The 25367-nt window shown below is 45.8% G+C and overlaps 1 protein-coding gene across 1 annotated transcript; it reads right to left on the reverse strand.

Annotated features, from left to right (window-relative positions):
• Positions 1-5981: 5981 nt before the first annotated feature.
• Positions 5982-23714, reverse strand: LOC310738715 (uncharacterized protein). Its single transcript, XM_083563956.1, has 2 exons — positions 23009-23714; positions 5982-7671 (listed from the first exon to the last, which is right to left on the reverse strand). Exon 2 carries the CDS (start codon positions 7349-7351, stop codon positions 6341-6343), a length of 1011 nt encoding a protein of 336 aa, XP_083420082.1. The 5' UTR covers positions 7352-7671; positions 23009-23714; the 3' UTR covers positions 5982-6340.
• Positions 23715-25367: the final 1653 nt, after the last annotated feature.

Raw genomic sequence — 25367 nt, forward strand, 5'->3', positions numbered from 1 at the left:
GCCGAGCTCTGGTCTCTGCAAGTTGCGATAGTACGGCACCTAACCCGTCAGTAGAAGCGTCAGTGGACAATATAAATGGGCGGCTAAAGTCAGGATGCATCGGCACCACAGAATTTACCAAAGCAGCTTTTAGCTGCTGGAAGGCACTGCTGTGCTCCTCCTTCCAATTTGCTAAATTTGCTCAATTTCCTGAACGCAGCAACACGCTTATCTGGAGGCTTTTTGCCTTTTTGCCCCGGAGGTGAGCTCCATCACGCTAAACAAAGCATTCCCACCCAAGGCCGCCAAACAGTCTGCTTGGTGAGGTAAGGGGTGAGCGTCCTTAATGGTCCGAGCATTGAGCCAGCGGTAATCAACACAAACGCGAAGTTTACCGCTCTTCTTCCATACTAGGACCAGTGGGGATGCCCACTCACTACAAGATTTCCTAATGATGTCTTGCTCCTCCATCTCTGAGAGCACCTTCCTCAAGGTTTGATATTGGGCCGGGGGGACACGCCTAGACGGAAGCCTGAAAGGGTGGTTGTCCGATAAATGAATCCTATGGACAAACTCTTTGGCCTTACCACAGTCTAGCCTGTGTTTAGAAAACACATCCTGATACTTCTGAATCAGCTGTAGAAGCTGATCCTTCCAGTACGGAGTGACTTCGCAGGACCCTATGTCAAGGTCACCGAGGCCAAGCTTTTGCAGTACACTATGTATATCAGAAGGGGAACCGCATATACCAACAGTAGAGGAGACAGACTGGCTCTGTACATTCACAGTCTCTCCGTGACTATGTCCAAGTTACACATCCAAGTCTTCAACTGCTAAAACAGGAGACACATCTGCTATTTTGGCATTACGTCTCAAAGTGAGCGGTTTATCAGACGGGTTAATAACCTTAACCGGCACCCATCTGTCACCTGGCAGTGTGGCTATAACACGCCCGACAAGAACACCCTTCTTGTGAATCTGAGCCTTTGGTGGCTCAACCAGCACAGCACTACCCACAGAAACGGAAGAACTGGCCGGAAGCCTTCCCCACACAAGGTGCTCTTGACGAGGTAGAAGTGTGACAGCTTGAGCAAGCTTAGCGGTACCGATGACGGTTGGGATAGAACTGCCCTGCCATCTGTCATGCCCAGATAACATACTCAAGAACCGCTGGATCTCTGGTTCTCCTGAAGGATTCGGCTGATTCATGACACGCCAATAGCTTGGGGACTGCTTAAGTTGACTAAGAATGTATTTGATGACGTTAGTACCGACAATTAACTGGTCTTTTTGTCCTGGTACAACAAGGGTTGGTACAACAACTGAGTGGTCATATACATGCATTTTTAACTGATAAATGCACTTGGGCCTGACCCGAACGCCACCACAACAAGTAAAATATCAGCGTGGGGCTAATCAGACTCAAGGGTCCCACATGCATCTAGCATCCTGTGCTCCATTTCCTCGCTAATGGTACATGCCATAGAACCAGTGTCCAATAGGCCCTGGCATATGACTGTATCATTAACCAACACATCTGTATAGAATAAACTGTCAGCTTTTTCCAATTTTGCAATGTTCTGGAACAAAACAGTGCTGCTACTTGACTCAACCTGACAATTGCTGCTATAGATGACCATCGGATCATCTTCACTGGTGAGAGGCGGACTTTTAGCACTTGCACCACCCTCCCCCCAATGTAAGTGATCTAGTTTCCCTGATCGTCACTAGCTTGGGCCACGTCTGGGCTGATGCCCAAACTCCAAACAATTAAGACATCTCTTTTCCCTCATGCAGTGCGAACGGGTTGAATGAGATCTGTCTCCACATACTGCACATGGGGAAGCTCGATACCACGGTGATGGTCGAGGCTTTGGTCCTGGAGCGGGTAAGGTGGTGCGCTCGAGCACCCTTTCTAACATCTTTAACACACGCTCCAAAGTGCCCGATTCCGCAGATTCGTTTGTTTTAGGGTGTGGGATTGCAGTACACACTGCAGAGTTTACACCTACATCTTCACTTCCTACTGTTACCTGAGTGCTGACAGGTCCTTTAACAACAGCAGCCTGGTTTACTGCAGCTTTAAATGCAGAAGGAAGCTGCTTACGAGACCTTAAGTCCCTTTCGTGCTCATCAATGGCCTCTTGGACCTCTTCGGCGGACCATTTGCCTTTGGGCTTACACCTAAAGACACTGGCAAGGTCAGAATTAGGGCAGTTCCGGATAAACATCATTACAATCTCCGAACTCATATTCTCCATCTTACCACCACATCTTTTCAGGTGAGCATCTGCTAGCTCGGCTGCTTCATTCAACCTGACCCAATAGTCAACAGGACACTCATTGTGTTTAAAAATCAGCTAACGGCTGGCATGAGCCAGGGCTCTCGCTAAAAGAGCGATGCAGTACCTTGTAAACAACTTCAGGGCAGAGTACTGCAGCCGAGCTGCTTTTTAGCTTAACCTTGACAATGCTCTTTGCCCTACCACAAAGGTGATTAAGTATCTCTTCCACACTGTCTGCCTTGTTGCAGCCCTTTTTGGACAGATATACTTCCATCTGTTCAATCCACTCCAGGATGGTGCACTTATCACTACCATCCTTTCTGAACATTTGTGGGTCTTTAATGTCAGCTTTGACTATGAGGTTTAGCTTGGACAGATCAAGATTCGGGGATAAAGGCATTGTCATCGATGGACGCTGCTCAGACGATGGAACGGGATCAGGTAATATTGAGGCTTGGTTTGTCAACAAACGCGTAACAATCGAATCGCCTATCTGACTTCCAAGCTCACCAATGAGATCACGTAGTTGCTGTGTAACATTGTCACAACCAACATTGGCAGGAGTGGAAGACTTCGGTTCGTTTATCTCAGTGTAAGGCGGAAACGAAGCAGTCGCAGAATCATAGACCAACATGTGGTAAGTAGTTACAATGGAAAACATACATACACACAAAAAAATTTTCTTCAAAGTTATCATATGCTTTAAGCCGAACGAAGGCAAAAACGGGAAACAAATGGATAGGAAGTCCAATGTGTGGTGTGGTGAAGCGAGAGTACAATTACTGTTAATGTCCAGACACTGCTACCAGAATGTCAATAATGAAGATGCTTCTGCCGTCGATTTCTGCATTGTGATCCTATGTCGTTGAACCCCAGCGACCAGCTGCAGCGGATCTAGTGCATCCGGGTCACGGCACCAAATTTATGTAGCATGTCTGGAACGGACAACCTCACCCACAAGGACCACACAACCACTTAGCGATGAGATCTGGTATTTTTAATCTGTTAATAAGGAGAAATCATCAGTTCAAAACGGGGTAGCAGCTCCTCCCACTCTGATACACTCAGTGTTGTTTATAGGGAGGACCGCACAGTGCATGCGTCCACCAGCCTCATGCAGTGAACCTGAGGCCAACGCAAAACGCACAATGAGAAACCCCGGGTGTACCCCGCTGATGACACTCCCTCCCCAAACAAGTACTCAAAGAAAAGTTCCTCTACATCTTTAGATATTAAAACAAAATGATTTGAACGAAGTTTGGTGAAGTTCATTACTTCAGCATGAATATACACATATGGAGAGTATAACATTAATAAAAAAAATATATAATAATTTAATAATAAAAAAAAAAAAAACATTAATACAGAAATATATAAATAAAAGGAAAACTCGAAACAAAAATCTAGTCAAAGTACCTTTTATACCAGTTACACAAGCTTTCTGGAATACCCCCCTGGACTGTTAGAACCCGTAGTGTTTTGCAGGTTGGAATTTATTTGTATGCAGTGTGTAATTGTAGGTGCCATCACAAGACTCCAGTCCAGGTCTTTTCTGCATTCCGCATTCCGATAAACTAAAGCCGCATCTTCTTCCCTTCTAAATGCATCAGCAGGGGGCGACCTATAAAGTCGAGGGGAAGCTGGAATTCAGGAGGTCACTTTACTTTGTTATTCTGTCCCGAGTTTCCGTGATTTCCTGTTACTGACCTACGCCCAGGCTGACTCTGAGTTTACCTCACTGTATTATACCTGTAAAATATATGTACATATTTGTTGTTTTGTTCACCAGGTTGTAGGGGTGTGGCTGCCGTTTCTGTTGGGTGTGAGTTTGTTACCTGTTTTTGGTGAGGGAAGTGTTTTGTATTTCTTTTGGGTTTTGTGTGTAGGTAATTAGTGTTTGTTTAATGAGTGTTTTTGTTTATTATTTAGGCCTTGGTCCACCCTGAAGTCTGTCCCGGTGTTGTACTGTACATACTACAATATACCTTCCTTTCTACAACACCCCCGTGTTTGCGTTTCCATTTCCCCATCACACTTCTACCAAACACACTTCCATCCACCCATTTTATATAATATAATATGGAAAGTTCTGATGAATTCCGAATTACTTTAAAACATTTACAAGAATATTTTGTCTTGATGCTCGATGTTGAGTTCGGTTTCACTAATTAATATACATTTTTATAAAGCATCCATATTTGTCCATGTTGATTAGAGTATTACAAACTTGAAAAGTGTTAATTTAATGTACATTTAGAACCGATGTAAATGTGTGATTAAGAGATTTAACTCATAACAATGATGCGACTAATCGCGATGAAATGTTTGAATCCATTGACAGCCCTAATTGATGTTGATTTGGTGTATTTTCTCAAAACAAGATTTAACATTACATTTTAAAAACAAATGTTTTAGTATATATGATTTGTGACCTTGTCTGGGGTCAAAGTTCCATCTCACCCATTGCCGAGTGCCAAGCTAGCGGGCGCTAAATGCAGTTTTTACCCAAGAATAAAGAAAACATGGCAGAAAAGCACAAAAAAACATACCTTTTTTACAATCATTGGGAAGAAGAGTTCATTTTGACAAAAAGTGTGTTTGTCTCATTCGTTGGCAAAGCAGCACAATGTGGCGAGACACTTCAGTAGGTGCCACAAAAGCTTCCATGCTAACTACCCACCTGGCAGCGCACTACGGGCAGAAAAAGCCAGTGAGTAGTTTTGGGTAAACAGTCGTCTTTTTTCATGTGGTCGCTGAAAATAAAAATGAACTGAAGCTTTATTTAGAGCAAGAATGAAATTAAGTTGCAGGTTTAAATAAATGTGTTTCCTACCATAGTAAATCATGGTAAATATTGGTATCAAACATGACCATTACTATATTAATAATGAATAATATTATTAATATTAAAGGTACAGTTAGTATTAAACATGTAGTCCTACATTATTACTCAAAACCCTGACCATAGCTCTCAGTTTCGAAAAGGTTGGTGACCTCAACTCTAAACTAGGGTTTACAAAGAATGGTGTGGAAAACAAAAAACATCCTGCAGCAAGTGACAGTTCAGCTTGTGGAAACACCTCATTCATGAGAAAGATCTGATTGAAATGGACATATGGCTCAAGCTGCCAGAAAAAAGAGAGTAAGTTAAAAAAATACTCTTTACAACCATAGTGAGCAGAAAAGCAACTATAAAAAAAAAATGAATCATGCACAAGACCTGAGGTGGATAAACCAAAACACAAGAAGGCCATATCTGGTTCCTCTCCTATCAACCAAGAACATGAACCTTTGACTCTCCTGGGTCCAGACTCACTAAAAAAGCTTTTGTAGACTCCTGAGTTGCTTTTCTGCTCACCACATTTGCAGTGTCTATTTGAGGTAGTATTGACTTCCTCTCCTCAAAAAAATCCATAATGGTTCTCTCTCATCAGGGAAGAGTTTCCACCTTCAGACCCTCCACTTGTACAATGTTTTTTGTTTTTCGCACCATTCTGTGAGACTTGTTGTGAAAATCCCAGCAGCAGTTTGGGGAAAAACTCAAACCAGACAATATTCCAGTTAAAGCAACAGAGATCACACTTTCTCTTCATTCTGATGTTGATGTGAAGATCACATTATTTCTGCTTTTTTTTTTTTTGCAACTGATTTTGCACGTAGAAAACAAACAATTGCGCTACACTTTGCACATATGGTGATGAAAAATTTAAATTGAAATACAGAAATACATTTTTATTTGGAATGTTACGTTTTAAATTGAATTTTGTCCCCTCCGTGATTCCGTACAGAAAATGATTGTTTATTGGACATTTAGATAAAAAAATATCAAATTTTATTTTCCAAATAATGAAATGATTGTAGATTTCCATCATCATTATTTCACTGATCTGATCACACACTCCTGGGCACGGCTGGTTTGGATGAAATACTGCATGGACATAATGGTAAAGTAATGAATCCACCTGCTCCTCCAGCGAGAGATCTTTCAGACATTCTTTCTTCTCAAATTGTATTTCTGTAGTAAAGTGCACAAGGATATGACAGTCTATCAGAAGTTGAGAAGATCCTGAAGTAACTTATAAGAACTGCTCGGGTCTGTGAAGGTGTCTGTGTCGCTGTAGATTACTCTGGTTACTGAAGCTCTTCTCACACTCGGAGCACTGGTAGGTCTTCTCCCCCGAGTGAACGCGCTGGTGTCTCCGCAGGTTGCTCTGGTTACTGAAGCTCTTGGTGCACTGGGAGCACTGGTACGGCTTCTCCCCCGTGTGGACGCGCTGGTGTTGCTGGAAACTGCTGTGCGTGGTGAAACCCTTCCCACACTGAGGGCAGTAATACGGCTTCTGCCCTGTGTGGACGCGCTGGTGAACCCGAAGTGTGTTTTTCTGAGTATAGCTCTTCCCACACTCGAAGCAGAAATAGGGTTTATCTTCTGTATGTATGAGCAGGTGTAACTGGAGGTTACTCCTTCCTGTGAAACTCATCCTGCAGTCGGAGCACTGGTAGGGTTTCTCTCCGCTGTGGACGCGCTGGTGTTTCATGAGCTTGTTGTTTTCGGCAAAGCTCTTCCCGCACTGCGAGCAGCGGTACGGCTTCTCCCCGGTGTGGACCCGCTGGTGGCGCTGGAGATGACCTTTCTGAGTGAAGCTCTTCCCGCACTGCGAGCACCGATGCAGCTTTTCTCCTCTGTGAATGCGCAGGTGCTGTTGGAGATTCCCTCGCTGGGTAAACCTGGAGCAGCAGTACGAGCACTGGTACGGCTTCTCCCCGGTGTGGACTCGCTGGTGCTGTCTGAGGTTAGTCTTTTTACCGAAACACTTCCCGCACTGCGAGCAGCGGTGAGATTCAGCCTGCGCTCGAGCGTCAGGGGCGTCCACGCGAAAGGAACCGGATGGACTCTGGAGGCTGATGGAGATCTCGCCGGGTTCAGGGTTCTCGCATTTTACCTCGTTTGACTTCATTCTAGTTGGAGGACGGTGCTGGAAATAAGGCAGATGTTCTGAACGGGTCACGTTGAACAAATTATCCGCATAAAGCTGAAATCCAGATGTGATTTTCAGAACTCTGGAACACTGAGAACCAATTCTCATTTAGTTATGACGTGATCTATCCAACCAGGTTTGCTCTCCCAGCATTCAAACAAGCAGGAAGCTGCTACATACTCCGATATGACCAGAGAGAAAGAAACCACCCTGATGGAGAATTTGGAAAGTTCCCAGACTTTTCTGTTCAAAGGCTGCAGCAGAGTCAGAGATGTCCAGGTGATTCTCATTTTCACTGCTGGTCATAACACAAGAGCAGGAAGATGCCAATTAGGCAAATTCATCAGTCGTGTTCTTTCAGGAGCTCTGACCAATCACATGCTCCTTCACAGCCACCACTGCAGTCATGGGTTTTATACGGGCAGGACCTGAGAAACACAAAATATTACAGTACAAAAAACTGAACAGTAATAAAGTGTAAATAATAATAATAAAAAGATAATTTAAACACTGTTTCCTTTATAAAATAAATGTAATAAAAAAAAATATCTAAAGATATTCAGATCTATTAATATGTTTTGTTATACTGGTCTCCAGAGCAATGGGAAAAAAAGTTTTCTTCCTGTTTCCATTCTGTTCAAAACTGCAGGAAAGTTTCTGATGATCTGATCTCCTGAGAAGAGACCAAATAGAACTTATTAATCCCAAAGGAAATTCTTTGGCCAGAGACAAAAAAACAAATAGAAGAATATAAATTCAATATAATTGAAAAATAAATCAAATGATTTATATACACAAATGTATTTAAAAGAACAACAGGTGCTCGGGAACAAAGAACATATTCACATAATATAAACTGCACATGGTATTAAATTCACATATATTGTAATAATTGTGAGATTTTGATACTAAAATACATGATTGTGTATTTATATACAAAATCATAATGTATTGATTTACATAAGAGCATATAACCAAGAAACCTAAATCTCCATAAACTAACCAAATCCACTGCAGTGTTCAGATTCCTACTTACTTCATCTATCAATAATAATAATAATAATAATAATTATTATTATTATTATTATTATTATTATTATATAATTATTATTATTATTATTAATAATAATAATAATCTTCTTCTTCTTCTCCCATTAGGGGGCGCCACAGCGGATCATCCGTCTCCATACCCCCCTGTCCTCTACATCTGCCTCTTTCAACCCAACTACCTGCATGTCTTCACTCATCACATCCATAAACCTCCTCCTTGGTCTTCCTCTTTTCCTCCTTCCTGGTGTCTCCATCCTCAGCATTCTCCTACTGATATACCCCATGTCCCTCCTCTGCACATGTCCAAACCATCTCAATCTCACCTCCCTCACCTTGTCTCCAAAACGTCCTACATGCGCTGTCCCTCTAATAAACTCATTTCTAATCCTGTCCATCGTCGTCACTCCCAACGAACATCTCAACATCTTCAGCTCTGCTACCTCCAGCTCCACCTCCTGTCTTTTACTCAATGCCACTGTCTCTAATCCATACAACATCTCACGTCTCACCACAGTCCTATAAACTTTCCCTTTTACTCTCACAGATACTCTTCTATCACTAATCACTCCTGCTATCACTCTACTCCACCCACTCCACCCTGCCTGCACTCTTTTCTTCACTTCTCTTACACACTCTCCATTACTCTGCACTGTTGACCCCAGGTACCTGAACTCCTCCACCTTCTCCACCTCATCTCCCTGCAACCGCACCCCTCCACTGCCCTCCCTCTCATTCACACACATGTACTCTGTCTTACTCCTACTGACTTTCATTCCCCTTCTCTCCAGCGTGTACCTCCACCTGTCCAGGATCTTCTCAACCTGCTCCCTACTCTCACCACCAATCACAATATCATCCACAAACATCACCTTCTAAAATCTTGTTGAACAATCTGGTTAAAAGCTCCACTGCATCTCTCCTAAACATCTCCATGCTTCTACTGGTATGTCATCTTGTCCTACCGACTTTCCACTCTTCATCCTTTTTAATCGCTGCTCTCACTTCTTCCTTACTAATCCTATCCACTTCCTGCTTCACATCTCCACATCATCAAACCTTCTCTCTCTCTCTCTCTCTCTCTCTCTCATTTTCCTCATTCATTGGCTGCTCAAAATACTCCATCCATCTTCTCAACACACTCTCCTCACTAGTCATTAGTGTTCAACCTCTCCTACAGCTCCTCATATGCTTTTTCCTTGGCTTTCGCCACATCCCTCTTTACCTGCTGCTGCATCTCCTTGTTCTCCTGCCTACTTTTCTCATCAGTCTGTTGATCCCAATTCTGTTTCTCCAACCTCTTTCTCCTTCTGCACTTCCTCATTCCACCACCACGTCTCTTTATCTTCCTTTCTATTTCCAGATGTAACACCAAGAACCTTTCTAACGGTCTCCCTCATCACTTCTGCAGGAGATCCCCAATCATCAAGCACCTCTTTACCACCACCGAGCTCCTGTCTGACCTCTTCCCTGAACCTCACACTACAGTCTTCATCCTTCAGTTTCCACCATCTTATTCTTCTTTTAGTCCTCAGTCTCCTCCTCTTCTTCTTCACCTCCAAAACCATCCTACAGACCACCATCCGATGCTGTCTAGCTACACTGTCCCCCACCAACACCTTACAGTCTCCAATCTCCTTCAGGTTGCATCTTCTACATAGAACATAATCCACCTGTGTGCACCTTCCTCCACTCTTATACGTCACCCTGTGACCTTCTTTTCAAAATACGTGTAATAATGATGATGATGGCGATCACTTTTTATCAAATCATAATGAAGTGCATTAAATAAAGTTTATTGTAAACAAAAAAAATGTAATCAATTAATGCAAATGTAATAATCAACCACATAAATCAATAATCAATACATCACCAGGGCCGAGTCCCAAATCAGTTCTTATTGTGTATCTAGTTCACTACAGAGTGTGTAGTAAACGGCGCTAGTGTAGACTCTGTAGTGCACTACGGAGTGTGTATTAAACGGCGCTAGTGTAGACTCTGTAGTGCACTACGGAGTGTGTATTAAACGGCGCTACTGTAGACTCTGTAGTGCACTACGGAGTGTGTGGTAAACGGCGCTAGTGTAGACTCTGTAGTGCACTACGGAGTGTGTGGGAAACGGCGCTAGTGTAGACTCTGTAGTGCACTACGGAGTGTGTGGTAAACGGCGCTAGTGTAGACTCTGTAGTGCACTACGGAGTGTGTATTAAACGGCGCTAGTGTAGACTCTGTAGTGCACTACGGAGTGTGTGGTAAACAGCGCTAGTGTAGACTCTGTAGTGCACTACGGAGTGTATGGTAAACGGCGCTAGTGTAGACTCTGTAGTGCACTACGGAGTGTGTAGTAAACGGCGCTAGTGTAGACTCTGTAGTGCACTACGGAGTGTGTAGTAAACGGCGCTAGTGTAGACTCTGTAGTGCACTACGGAGTGTGTATTAAACAGCGCTAGTGTAGACTCTGTAGTGCACTACGGAGTGTGTATTAAACGGCGCTAGTGTAGACTCTGTAGTGCACTACGGAGTGTGTATTAAACAGCGCTAGTGTAGACTCTGTAGTGCACTACGGAGTGTGTGGTAAACGGCGCTAGTGTAGACTCTGTAGTGCACTACGGAGTGTGTATTAAACGGCGCTAGTGTAGACTCTGTAGTGCACTACGGAGTGTGTATTAAACGGCACTAGTGTAGACTCTGTAGTGCACTACGGAGTGTGTATTAAACGGCGCTAGTGTAGACTCTGTAGTGCACTACGGAGTGTGTAGTAAACGGCGCTAGTGTAGACTCTGTAGTGCACTACGGAGTGTGTGGGAAACGGCGCTAGTGTAGACTCTGTAGTGCACTACGGAGTGTGTGGGAAACGGCGCTAGTGTAGACTCTGTAGTGCACTACGGAGTGTGTGGGAAACGGCGCTAGTGTAGACTCTGTAGTGCACTACGGAGTGTGTGGGAAACGGCGCTAGTGTAGACTCTGTAGTGCACTACGGAGTGTGTGGGAAACGGCGCTAGTGTAGACTCTGTAGTGCACTACGGAGTGTGTGGTAAACGGCGCTAGTGTAGACTCTGTAGTGCACTACGGAGTGTGTGGTAAACGGCGCTAGTGTAGACTCTGTAGTGCACTACGGAGTGTGTGGTAAACGGCGCTAGTGTAGACTCTGTAGTGCACTACGGAGTGTGTAGTAAACGGCGCTAGTGTAGACTCTGTAGTGCACTACGGAGTGTGTATTAAACGGCGCTAGTGTAGACTCTGTAGTGCACTACGGAGTGTGTGGTAAACGGCGCTAGTGTAGACTCTGTAGTGCACTACGGAGTGTGTGGTAAACGGCGCTAGTGTAGACTCTGTAGTGCACTACGGAGTGTGTGGTAAACGGCGCTAGTGTAGACTCTGTAGTGCACTACGGAGTGTGTATTAAACGGCGCTAGTGTAGACCCTGTAGTGCACTACGGAGTGTGTATTAAACGGCGCTAGTGTAGACCCTGTAGTGCACTACGGAGTGTGTATTAAACGGCGCTAATGTAGACCCTGTAGTGCACTACGGAGTGTGTATTAAACGGCGCTAGTGTAGACCCTGTAGTGCACTACGGAGTGTGTATTAAACGGCGCTAATGTAGACCCTGTAGTGCACTACGGAGTGTGTATTAAACGGCGCTAGTGTAGACCCTGTAGTGCACTACGGAGTGTGAGGTAAACGGAGCTAGTGTAGACCCTGTAGTGCACTACGGAGTGTGTATTAAACAGCGCTAGTGTAGACTCTGTAGTGCACTACGGAGTGTGTGGTAAACAGCGCTAGTGTAGACTCTGTAGTGCACTACGGAGTGTGTATTAAACAGCGCTAGTGTAGACTCTGTAGTGCACTACGGAGTGTGTATTAAACAGCGCTAGTGTAGACTCTGTAGTGCACTACGGAGTGTATGGTAAACGGCGCTAGTGTAGACTCTGTAGTGCACTACGGAGTGTGTAGTAAACGGCGCTAGTGTAGACTCTGTAGTGCACTACGGAGTGTGTGGTAAACGGCGCTAGTGTAGACTCTGTAGTGCACTACGGAGTGTGTGGTAAACGGCGCTAGTGTAGACTCTGTAGTGCACTACGGAGTGTGTGGTAAACGGCGCTAGTGTAGACTCTGTAGTGCACTACGGAGTGTGTGGTAAACGACGCTAGTGTAGACTCTGTAGTGCACTACGGAGTGTGTATTAAACAGCGCTAGTGTAGACTCTGTAGTGCACTACGGAGTGTATGGTAAACGGCGCTAGTGTAGACTCTGTAGTGCACTACGGAGTGTGTAGTAAACGGCGCTAGTGTAGACTCTGTAGTGCACTACGGAGTGTGTGGTAAACGGCGCTAGTGTAGACTCTGTAGTGCACTACGGAGTGTGTGGTAAACGGCGCTAGTGTAGACTCTGTAGTGCACTACGGAGTGTGTATTAAACGGCGCTAGTGTAGACTCTGTAGTGCACTACGGAGTGTGTATTAAACAGCGCTAGTGTAGACTCTGTAGTGCACTACGGAGTGTGTATTAAACAGCGCTAGTGTAGACTCTGTAGTGCACTACGGAGTGTGTGGTAAACAGCGCTAGTGTAGACTCTGTAGTGCACTACGGAGTGTGTATTAAACAGCGCTAGTGTAGACTCTGTAGTGCACTACGGAGTGTGTATTAAACAGCGCTAGTGTAGACTCTGTAGTGCACTACGGAGTGTATAGTAAACGGCGCTAGTGTAGACTCTGTAGTGCACTACGGAGTGTGTAGTAAACGGCGCTAGTGTAGACTCTGTAGTGCACTACGGAGTGTGTGGTAAACGGCGCTAGTGTAGACTCTGTAGTGCACTACGGAGTGTGTGGTAAACGGCGCTAGTGTAGACTCTGTAGTGCACTACGGAGTGTGTGGTAAACGGCGCTAGTGTAGACTCTGTAGTGCACTACGGAGTGTGTGGTAAACGGCGCTAGTGAAGACTCTGTAGTGCACTACGGAGTGTGTATTAAACGGCGCTAGTGTAGACTCTGTAGTGCACTACGGAGTGTGTATTAAACAGCGCTAGTGTAGACTCTGTAGTGCACTACGGAGTGTGTATTAAACGGCGCTAGTGTAGACTCTGTAGTGCACTACGGAGTGTGTATTAAACGGCGCTAGTGTAGACTCTGTAGTGCACTACGGAGTGTGTATTAAACGGCGCTAGTGTAGACTCTGTAGTGCACTACGGAGTGTGTGGTAAACGGCGCTAGTGTAGACTCTGTAGTGCACTACGGAGTGTGTATTAAACGGCGCTAGTGTAGACTCTGTAGTGCACTACGGAGTGTGTGGTAAACGGCGCTAGTGTAGACTCTGTAGTGCACTACGGGGTGTGTGGTAAACGGCGCTAGTGTAGACTCTGTAGTGCACTACGGAGTGTGTATTAAACAGCGCTAGTGTAGACTCTGTAGTGCACTACGGAGTGTGTGTGGTAAACAGCGCTAGTGTAGACTCTGTAGTGCACTACGGAGTGTGTGTGGTAAACAGCGCTAGTGTAGACTCTGTAGTGCACTACGGAGTGTGTATTAAACGGCGCTAGTGTAGACTCTGTAGTGCACTACGGAGTGTATAGTAAACGGCGCTAGTGTAGACTCTGTAGTGCACTACGGAGTGTGTAGTAAACAGCGCTAGTGTAGACTCTGTAGTGCACTACGGAGTGTATAGTAAACGGCGCTAGTGTAGACTCTGTAGTGCACTACGGAGTGTGTAGTAAACAGCGCTAGTGTAGACTCTGTAGTGCACTACGGAGTGTATAGTAAACGGCGCTAGTGTAGACTCTGTAGTGCACTACGGAGTGTGTATTAAACAGCGCTAGTGTAGACTCTGTAGTGCACTACGGAGTGTGTATTAAACAGCGCTAGTGTAGACTCTGTAGTGCACTACGGAGTGTGTATTAAACGGCGCTAGTGTAGACTCTGTAGTGCACTACGGAGTGTGTGGTAAACGGCGCTAGTGTAGACTCTGTAGTGCACTACGGAGTGTGTATTAAACAGCGCTAGTGTAGACTCTGTAGTGCACTACAGAGTGTGTATTAAACGGCGCTAGTGTAGACTCTGTAGTGCACTACGGAGTGTGTATTAAACGGCGCTAGTGTAGACTCTGTAGTGCACTACGGAGTGTGTGGTAAACGGCGCTAGTGTAGACTCTGTAGTGCACTACGGAGTGTGTGGTAAACGGCGCTAGTGTAGACTCTGTAGTGCACTACGGAGTGTATGGTAAACGGCGCTAGTGTAGACTCTGTAGTGCACTACGGAGTGTGTAGTAAACGGCGCTAGTGTAGACTCTGTAGTGCACTACGGAGTGTGTAGTAAACGGCGCTAGTGTAGACTCTGTAGTGCACTACGGAGTGTGTATTAAACAGCGCTAGTGCAGACTCTGTAGTGCACTACGGAGTGTGTATTAAACGGCGCTAGTGTAGACTCTGTAGTGCACTACGGAGTGTGTATTAAACAGCGCTAGTGTAGACTCTGTAGTGCACTACGGAGTGTGTGGTAAACGGCGCTAGTGTAGACTCTGTAGTGCACTACGGAGTGTGTATTAAACGGCGCTAGTGTAGACTCTGTAGTGCACTACGGAGTGTGTATTAAACGGCACTAGTGTAGACTCTGTAGTGCACTACGGAGTGTGTATTAAACGGCGCTAGTGTAGACTCTGTAGTGCACTACGGAGTGTGTAGTAAACGGCGCTAGTGTAGACTCTGTAGTGCACTACGGAGTGTGTGGGAAACGGCGCTAGTGTAGACTCTGTAGTGCACTACGGAGTGTGTGGGAAACGGCGCTAGTGTAGACTCTGTAGTGCACTACGGAGTGTGTGGGAAACGGCGCTAGTGTAGACTCTGTAGTGCACTACGGAGTGTGTGGGAAACGGCGCTAGTGTAGACTCTGTAGTGCACTACGGAGTGTGTGGGAAACGGCGCTAGTGTAGACTCTGTAGTGCACTACGGAGTGTGTAGTAAACGGCGCTAGTGTAGACTCTGTAGTGCACTACGGAGTGTGTGGTAAACGGCGCTAGTGTAGACTCTGTAGTGCACTACGGAGTGTGTGGTAAACGGCGCTAGTGTAGACTCTGTAGTGCACTACGGAGTGTGTAGTAAACGGCGCTAGTGTAGACTCTGTAGTGCACTACGGAGTGTGTATTAAACGGCGCTAGTGTAGACTCTGTAGTGCACTACGGAGTGTGTGGTAAACGGCGCTAGTGTAGACTCTGTAGTGCACTACGGAGTGTGTGGTAAACGGCGCTAGTGTAGACTCTGTAGTGCACTACGGAGTGTGTGGTAAACGGCGCTAGTGTAGACTCTGTAGTGCACTACGGAGTGTGTATTAAACGGCGCTAGTGTAGACCCTGTAGTGCACTACGGAGTGTGTATTAAACGGCGCTAGTGTAGACCCTGTAGTGCACTACGGAGTGTGTATTAAACGGCGCTAATGTAGACCCTGTAGTGCACTACGGAGTGTGTATTAAACGGCGCTAGTGTAGACCCTGTAGTGCACTACGGAGTGTGTATTAAACGGCGCTAATGTAGACCCTGTAGTGCACTACGGAGTGTGTATTAAACGGCGCTAGTGTAGACCCTGTAGTGCACTACGGAGTGTGAGGTAAACGGAGCTAGTGTAGACCCTGTAGTGCACTACGGAGTGTGTATTAAACAGCGCTAGTGTAGACTCTGTAGTGCACTACGGAGTGTGTGGTAAACAGCGCTAGTGTAGACTCTGTAGTGCACTACGGAGTGTGTATTAAACAGCGCTAGTGTAGACTCTGTAGTGCACTACGGAGTGTGTATTAAACAGCGCTAGTGTAGACTCTGTAGTGCACTACGGAGTGTATGGTAAACGGCGCTAGTGTAGACTCTGTAGTGCACTACGGAGTGTGTAGTAAACGGCGCTAGTGTAGACTCTGTAGTGCACTACGGAGTGTGTAGTAAACGGCGCTAGTGTAGACTCTGTAGTGCACTACGGAGTGTGTGGTAAACGGCGCTAGTGTAGACTCTGTAGTGCACTACGGAGTGTGTGGTAAACGGCGCTAGTGTAGACTCTGTAGTGCACTACGGAGTGTGTGGTAAACGACGCTAGTGTAGACTCTGTAGTGCACTACGGAGTGTGTATTAAACAGCGCTAGTGTAGACTCTGTAGTGCACTACGGAGTGTATGGTAAACGGCGCTAGTGTAGACTCTGTAGTGCACTACGGAGTGTGTAGTAAACGGCGCTAGTGTAGACTCTGTAGTGCACTACGGAGTGTGTGGTAAACGGCGCTAGTGTAGACTCTGTAGTGCACTACGGAGTGTGTGGTAAACGGCGCTAGTGTAGACTCTGTAGTGCACTACGGAGTGTGTATTAAACGGCGCTAGTGTAGACTCTGTAGTGCACTACGGAGTGTGTATTAAACAGCGCTAGTGTAGACTCTGTAGTGCACTACGGAGTGTGTATTAAACAGCGCTAGTGTAGACTCTGTAGTGCACTACGGAGTGTGTGGTAAACAGCGCTAGTGTAGACTCTGTAGTGCACTACGGAGTGTGTATTAAACAGCGCTAGTGTAGACTCTGTAGTGCACTACGGAGTGTGTATTAAACAGCGCTAGTGTAGACTCTGTAGTGCACTACGGAGTGTATAGTAAACGGCGCTAGTGTAGACTCTGTAGTGCACTACGGAGTGTGTAGTAAACGGCGCTAGTGTAGACTCTGTAGTGCACTACGGAGTGTGTGGTAAACGGCGCTAGTGTAGACTCTGTAGTGCACTACGGAGTGTGTGGTAAACGGCGCTAGTGTAGACTCTGTAGTGCACTACGGAGTGTGTGGTAAACGGCGCTAGTGTAGACTCTGTAGTGCACTACGGAGTGTGTGGTAAACGGCGCTAGTGAAGACTCTGTAGTGCACTACGGAGTGTGTATTAAACGGCGCTAGTGTAGACTCTGTAGTGCACTACGGAGTGTGTATTAAACAGCGCTAGTGTAGACTCTGTAGTGCACTACGGAGTGTGTATTAAACGGCGCTAGTGTAGACTCTGTAGTGCACTACGGAGTGTGTATTAAACGGCGCTAGTGTAGACTCTGTAGTGCACTACGGAGTGTGTATTAAACGGCGCTAGTGTAGACTCTGTAGTGCACTACGGAGTGTGTGGTAAACGGCGCTAGTGTAGACTCTGTAGTGCACTACGGAGTGTGTATTAAACGGCGCTAGTGTAGACTCTGTAGTGCACTACGGAGTGTGTGGTAAACGGCGCTAGTGTAGACTCTGTAGTGCACTACGGGGTGTGTGGTAAACGGCGCTAGTGTAGACTCTGTAGTGCACTACGGAGTGTGTATTAAACAGCGCTAGTGTAGACTCTGTAGTGCACTACGGAGTGTGTGTGGTAAACAGCGCTAGTGTAGACTCTGTAGTGCACTACGGAGTGTGTGTGGTAAACAGCGCTAGTGTAGACTCTGTAGTGCACTACGGAGTGTGTATTAAACGGCGCTAGTGTAGACTCTGTAGTGCACTACGGAGTGTATAGTAAACGGCGCTAGTGTAGACTCTGTAGTGCACTACGGAGTGTGTAGTAAACAGCGCTAGTGTAGACTCTGTAGTGCACTACGGAGTGTATAGTAAACGGCGCTAGTGTAGACTCTGTAGTGCACTACGGAGTGTGTAGTAAACAGCGCTAGTGTAGACTCTGTAGTGCACTACGGAGTGTGTAGTAAACGGCGCTAGTGTAGACTCTGTAGTGCACTACGGAGTGTGTATTAAACAGCGCTAGTGTAGACTCTGTAGTGCACTACGGAGTGTGTATTAAACAGCGCTAGTGTAGACTCTGTAGTGCACTACGGAGTGTGTATTAAACGGCGCTAGTGTAGACTCTGTAGTGCACTACGGAGTGTGTGGTAAACGGCGCTAGTGTAGACTCTGTAGTGCACTACGGAGTGTGTATTAAACAGCGCTAGTGTAGACTCTGTAGTGCACTACAGAGTGTGTATTAAACGGCGCTAGTGTAGACTCTGTAGTGCACTACGGAGTGTGTATTAAACGGCGCTAGTGTAGACTCTGTAGTGCACTACGGAGTGTGTGGTAAACGGCGCTAGTGTAGACTCTGTAGTGCACTACGGAGTGTGTGGTAAACGGCGCTAGTGTAGACTCTGTAGTGCACTACGGAGTGTGTGGTAAACGGCGCTAGTGTAGACTCTGTAGTGCACTACGGAGTGTATGGTAAACGGCGCTAGTGTAGACTCTGTAGTGCACTACGGAGTGTATGGTAAACGGCGCTAGTGTAGACTCTGTAGTAAACTACGGAGTGTGTATTAAACGGCGCTAGTGTAGACTCTGTAGTGCACTACGGAGTGTGTATTAAACGGCGCTAGTGTAGACTCTGTAGTGCACTACGGAGTGTGTATTAAACGGCGCTAGTGTAGACTCTGTAGTGCACTACGGAGTGTGTATTAAACAGCGCTAGTGTAGACTCTGTAGTGCACTACGGAGTGTGTGGTAAACAGCGCTAGTGTAGACTCTGTAGTGCACTACGGAGTGTGTATTAAACAGCGCTAGTGTAGACTCTGTAGTGCACTACGGAGTGTGTGTTAAACGGCGCTAGTGTAGACTCTGTAGTGCACTACGGAGTGTGTAGTAAACGGCGCTAGTGTAGACTCTGTAGTGCACTACGGAGTGTGTAGTAAACGGCGCTAGTGTAGACTCTGTAGTGCACTACGGAGTGTATAGTAAACGGCGCTAGTGTAGACTCTGTAGTGCACTACGGAGTGTGTATTAAACGGCGCTAGTGTAGACTCTGTAGTGCACTACGGAGTGTGTATTAAACGGCGCTAGTGTAGACTCAGTAGTGCACTACGGAGTGTGTATTAAACGGCGCTAGTGTAGACTCTGTAGTGCATTACGGAGTGTGTGGTAAACAGCGCTAGTGTAGACTCTGTAGTGCACTACGGAGTGTGTATTAAACAGCGCTAGTGTAGACTCTGTAGTGCACTACGGAGTGTGTATTAAACGGCGCTAGTGTAGACTCTGTAGTGCACTACGGAGTGTGTGTTAAACGGCGCTAGTGTAGACTCTGTAGTGCACTACGGAGTGTGTGTTAAACGGCGCTAGTGTAGACTCTGTAGTGCACTACGGAGTGTGTGTTAAACGGCGCTAGTGTAGACTCTGTAGTGCACTACGGAGTGTGTGGTAAACGGCGCTAGTGTAGACTCTGTAGGGCACTTCGGAGTGTGTGGTAAACGGCGCTAGTGTAGACTCTGTAGTGCACTACGGAGTGTGTGGTAAACGGCGCTAGTGTAGACTCTGTAGTGCACTACGGAGTGTGTGGTAAACGGCGCTAGTGTAGACTCTGTAGTGCACTACGGAGTGTGTATTAAACGGCGCTAGTGTAGACTCTGTAGTGCACTACGGAGTGTGTGGTAAACGGCGCTAGTGTAGACTCTGTAGTGCACTACGGAGTGTGTATTAAACAGCGCTAGTGTAGACTCTGTAGTGCACTACGGAGTGTGTAGTAAACGGCGCTAGTGTAGACTCTGTAGTGCACTACGGAGTGTGTAGTAAACGGCGCTAGTGTAGACTCTGTAGTGCACTACGGAGTGTGTGGTAAACGGCGCTAGTGTAGACTCTGTAGTGCACTACGGAGTGTGTAGTAAACGGCGCTAGTGTAGACTCTGTAGTGCACTACGGAGTGTGTATTAAACAGCGCTAGTGTAGACTCTGTAGTGCACTACGGAGTGTGTAGTAAACGGCGCTAGTGTAGACTCTGTAGTGCACTACGGAGTGTGTAGTAAACGGCGCTAGTGTAGACTCTGTAGTGCACTACGGAGTGTGTGGTAAACGGCGCTAGTGTAGACTCTGTAGTGCACTACGGAGTGTGTGGTAAACGGCGCTAGTGTAGACTCTGTAGTGCACTACGGAGTGTGTGGTAAACGGCGCTAGTGTAGACTCTGTAGTGCACTACGGAGTGTGTATTAAACGGCGGTAGTGTAGACTCTGTGGTGCACTACGGAGTGTGTGGTAAACGGCGGTAGTGTAGACTCTGTAGTGCACTACGGAGTGTGTGGTAAACGGCGCTAGTGTAGACTCTGTAGTGCACTACGGAGTGTGTGGTAAACGGCGCTAGTGTAGACTCTGTAGTGCACTACGGAGTGTGTGGTAAACGGCGCTAGTGTAGACTCTGTAGTGCACTACGGAGTGTGTGGTAAACGGCGCTAGTGTAGACTCTGTAGTGCACTACGGAGTGTGTGGTAAACGGCGCTAGTGTAGACTCTGTAGTGCACTACGGAGTGTGTGGTAAACGGCGCTAGTGTAGACTCTGTAGTGCACTACGGAGTGTGTGGTAAACGGCGCTAGTGTGGACTCTGTAGTGCACTACGGAGTGTGTATTAAACAGCGCTAGTGTAGACTCTGTAGTGCACTACGGAGTGTGTGGTAAACGGCGCTAGTGTAGACTCTGTAGTGCACTACGGGGTGTGTGGTAAACGGCGCTAGTGTAGACTCTGTAGTGCACTACGGAGTGTGTATTAAACAGCGCTAGTGTAGACTCTGTAGTGCACTACGGAGTGTGTGTGGTAAACAGCGCTTGTGTAGACTCTGTAGTGCACTACGGAGTGTGTGGTAAACGGCGCTAGTGTAGACTCTGTAGTGCACTACGGGGTGTGTGGTAAACAGCGCTAGTGTAGACTCTGTAGTGCACTACGGAGTGTGTGGTAAACGGCGCTAGTGTAGACTCTGTAGTGCACTACGGAGTGTGTATTAAACGGCGCTAGTGTAGACTCTGTAGTGCACTACGGAGTGTGTGGTAAACGGCGCTAGTGTAGACTCTGTAGTGCACTACGGAGTGTGTATTAAACAGCGCTAGTGTAGACTCTGTAGTGCACTACGGAGTGTGTATTAAACGGCGCTAGTGTAGACTCTGTAGTGCACTACGGAGTGTGTGGTAAACGGCGCTAGTGTAGACTCTGTAGTGCACTACGGAGTGTGTATTAAACAGCGCTAGTGTAGACTCTGTAGTGCACTACGGAGTGTGTAGTAAACGGCGCTAGTGTAGACTCTGTAGTGCACTACGGAGTGTGTAGTAAACGGCGCTAGTGTAGACTCTGTAGTGCACTACGGAGTGTGTGGTAAACGGCGCTAGTGTAGACTCTGTAGTGCACTACGGAGTGTGTAGTAAACAGCGCTAGTGTAGACTCTGTAGTGCACTACGGAGTGTGTATTAAACAGCGCTAGTGTAGACTCTGTAGTGCACTACGGAGTGTGTAGTAAACGGCGCTAGTGTAGACTCTGTAGTGCACTACGGAGTGTGTAGTAAACGGCGCTAGTGTAGACTCTGTAGTGCACTACGGAGTGTGTAGTAAACGGCGCTAGTGTAGACTCTGTAGAGCACTACGGAGTGTGTGGTAAACAGCGCTAGTGTAGACTGTAGTGCACTACGGAGTGTGTAGTAAACAGCGCTAGTGTAGACTCTGTAGTGCACTACGGAGTGTGTGGTAAACAGCGCTAGTGTAGACTCTGTAGTGCACTACGGAGTGTGTATTAAACAGCGCTAGTGTAGACTCTGTAGTGCACTACGGAGTGTGTATTAAACAGCGCTAGTGTAGACTCTGTAGTGCGCTACGGAGTGTGTATTAAACAGCGCTAGTGTAGACTCTGTAGTGCACTACAGAGTGTGTGGTAAACAGCGCTAGTGTAGACTCTGTAGTGCACTACGGAGTGTGTGGTAAACAGCGCTAGTGTAGACTCTGTAGTGCACTACGGAGTGTGTATTAAACAGCGCTAGTGTAGACTCTGTAGTGCACTACGGAGTGTGTATTAAACAGCGCTAGTGTAGACTCTGTAGTGCACTACGGAGTGTGTATTAAACAGCGCTAGTGTAGACTCTGTAGTGCACTACAGAGTGTGTGGTAAACAGCGCTAGTGTAGACTCTGTAGTGCACTACGGAGTGTGTGGTAAACAGCGCTAGTGTAGACTCTGTAGTGCACTACGGAGTGTGTAGTAAACAGCGCTAGTGTAGACTCTGTAGTGCACTACGGAGTGTGTGGTAAACGGCGCTAGTGTAGACTCTGTAGTGCACTACGGAGTGTGTATTAAACAGCGCTAGTGTAGACTCTGTAGTGCACTACGGAGTGTGTATTAAACAGCGCTAGTGTAGACTCTGTAGTGCACTACGGAGTGTGTATTAAACAGCGCTAGTGTAGACTCTGTAGTGCACTACGGAGTGTGTAGTAAATAGCGCTAGTGTAGACTCTGTAGTGCACTACAGAGTGTGTGGTAAACAGCGCTAGTGTAGACTGTAGTGCACTACGGAGTGTGTATTAAACAGCGCTAGTGTAGACTCTGTAGTGCACTACTGAGTGTGTATTAAACGGCGCTAGTGTAGACTCTGTAGTGCACTACGGAGTGTGTAGTAAACAGCGCTAGTGTAGACTCTGTAGTGCACTACAGAGTGTGTGGTAAACAGCGCTAGTGTAGACTGTAGTGCACTACGGAGTGTGTATTAAACAGCGCTAGTGTAGACTCTATAGTGCACTACGGAGTGTGTAGTAAACAGCACTAGTGTAGACTCTGTAGTGCACTACGGAGTGTGTGGTAAACAGCGCTAGTGTAGACTGTAGTGCACTACGGAGTGTGTATTAAACAGCGCTAGTGTAGACTGTAGTGCACTACGGAGTGTGTAGTAAACAGCACTAGTGTAGACTCTGTAGTGCACTAGTGTAGGGAGCAGAAACCCGTTTAGGATTGAGCCACTGTTAGCCGAGTTGAAGTTACCTTGATGTTTCCAGCAGAACGCAGTGAAGCTCCTCAAATTCAGCTCCAGCGGATCAGATGGAAGTGTGGAGGTAAAACCCTGTCAGAAATATTGGAATGGAAAGATGATTAGTAGAGTCCGAGATCAGATCATCAATCAGCAACACTGCCGCACGCCTTCTTCTATTCCTGTAACACAACGCGACCTAGACGCTCACAGCGACACCTACTGGACAATCTGAATATTACACTCAACACGACCTGATATGATGAATGGAGATTCGGTGCCACCCAGGTGAGGATGAAGTTCCCTTCTAGTTATGGTTCCTTTCAAGGTTTCTTCCTAAATGCCATCGCAGGAGTTTTTTTTTTCTTTCACCAGAGTTACCACCGACTCACTCAGTAGAAATACATTTCTTTGTAAAGCTGCTTTGGTACAATGTCCACTGTTTTGGTCCTCTGTTAAAAACACTACAAATTAAACTGAATTGGAACTGAGTTGAATTTTTCATCTCTATGTGCTTCTTCTTCAAGCTGAAGGCACACAATTGTATCAGACATCTTTGGATTGTTCCTTCACTTTCCACTAGATTTATATATAGTGTACATCATATGAATTCGATTGCTATGTGTCACTTTTTAAACATACACATTATATTCAGGTACAAAGCTGAAGGAATCTCCACAAAATCTCTACAGAATCTAGTGGAACATCTTCCCAGAAGAGTGGAGCTTATTAAAACAGCACATGGAGACTAAATGTGGAATGTGTACGTTCAAAAAGAGACACATAGCAATCTTACACTATATTGCCAAAAGTATTGGGACATCTGAACTTTTCTGCTGTATGAGGTTCTTTTCCAAACTGTTACCACAAAGCTGGAGGCACTCGATTGTACAGGACGTCTTCAGATGTGTGATAATAAAATTCTGCATTCACCTGAACTTGGAAACACAAACCCTGTGCACAAAGTGAGCTCCTTGAAGATCTGGTTTACATGGTTTGGAGAGGAAGATCTTGAGTGGCCTGCTATAGAGCTCTGGTTCAATTCAATTCATGTTTATTTATATTGCGCTTTTAAAAATAAACATCGTCTCAGAGCAGCTTTACACAGACTGCTTTACTGCAGTCAGGTCACGACCCTGATGAAGACGTCGAGCTGCAGATAAGCTTCCCTGAGACGCTTTCTGACAGTTTGAGCAGAAATTCTTTGGTTATGTAAAGCGATTGTTGCAGCAGCTGTCTGGGTGGCTGGTCTCAGACAATCTTGGCAGGTGAAGATGCTGGATGTGGGGGTCCTGGGCTGGTGTGGTTACGTGGTCTGCGGTTGTGAGGCTGGTTGGATGTAATGCTAAATTCTCTGAAACGCCTTTGGAGACGGCTTATGGTAGAGAAATGAACATTCAATTCATGGGCATCAGCAGTCAGTATGCTGATCACACGCTCCCTCAAAACCTGCAACATCTGTGACATTGTGCTGTGAGAAAACTGTACATTTTAGAGTGACCTTTTATTGTGTCCAGTCTAAAGCCCACCTGTGCAGTGATCATGCTGTTAATCAGCATCCTGATCTGCTACACCTGTGAGGTGATGATTCTCTGGGTAAAGGAGAAGAGCTCACTAACACACATTTACACATTTATGAACATTAGAGAGAAATAGACCTTTTGTGTGCATTGAAAAAGTCTTAGATCTTTGAGTTCAGCTCATGAAAAATGGGGGCAAAAACAAGTGTTGCATTTACTTTTGTTAAAAAAAAAAAAAAAATTATATATATATATAATTTTCTTTTGCATAAAGCTGCTTTGTGAAATACCCGGGGCTCCAATTTTGTTTTACCTCATTTCTTTTTTTTTTTTTTTTTATACACAAAACCTGTTACCAGAACGCTCTGGACCAGCTCTACTTCTTCCTTGTTTAAAACATGTAATGTCGTAACATTTCCACACTGAAATCACCCAGGACTTTTACTCATTAGTTCCTTGTTTGACTGTACATTGTGTATTCATGCATTCAGAGCGAGGAGACTCGTTTAAACGGTGAGATTACCTGGTTCCACTTTAGGTGACTGAGTTATTTATGTACACCGGATCAAGAGACTTGATTAATGAACTAGTGTATGGGGTTGTTACAGTTATGAAGGCCCCATCCAATCCCGAGGGTCTGGGCAATGTCCTGTTCTGTCTTTAGCGAGTGCCAGTCCTGAATACAGCACGCATTTATGGGCAAACAATATCTTCACAAAATATAGTCATCTTTCTAAATATAATGAGCAACTCACTTATGTAAAACATTAAAGAACAGATATCGATCCAAAAATCTGCAAATATTAAATTCACATTAAACCCTAAAAATTCATAATGTAAATTAGTGTCATTG

The sequence above is a fragment of the Silurus aristotelis genome, assembly GCF_946808225.1.
Source record: "Silurus aristotelis genome assembly, chromosome: 2".
Taxonomy (NCBI): Eukaryota; Metazoa; Chordata; class Actinopteri; order Siluriformes; family Siluridae; genus Silurus; species Silurus aristotelis.

Excerpts from the sequence above, each read along its gene's own strand:
- LOC310738715 (XM_083563956.1), bottom strand. The coding sequence starts at position 7,351 with ATGAGAATTGGTTCTCAGTGTTCCAGAGTTCTGAAAATCACATCTGGA.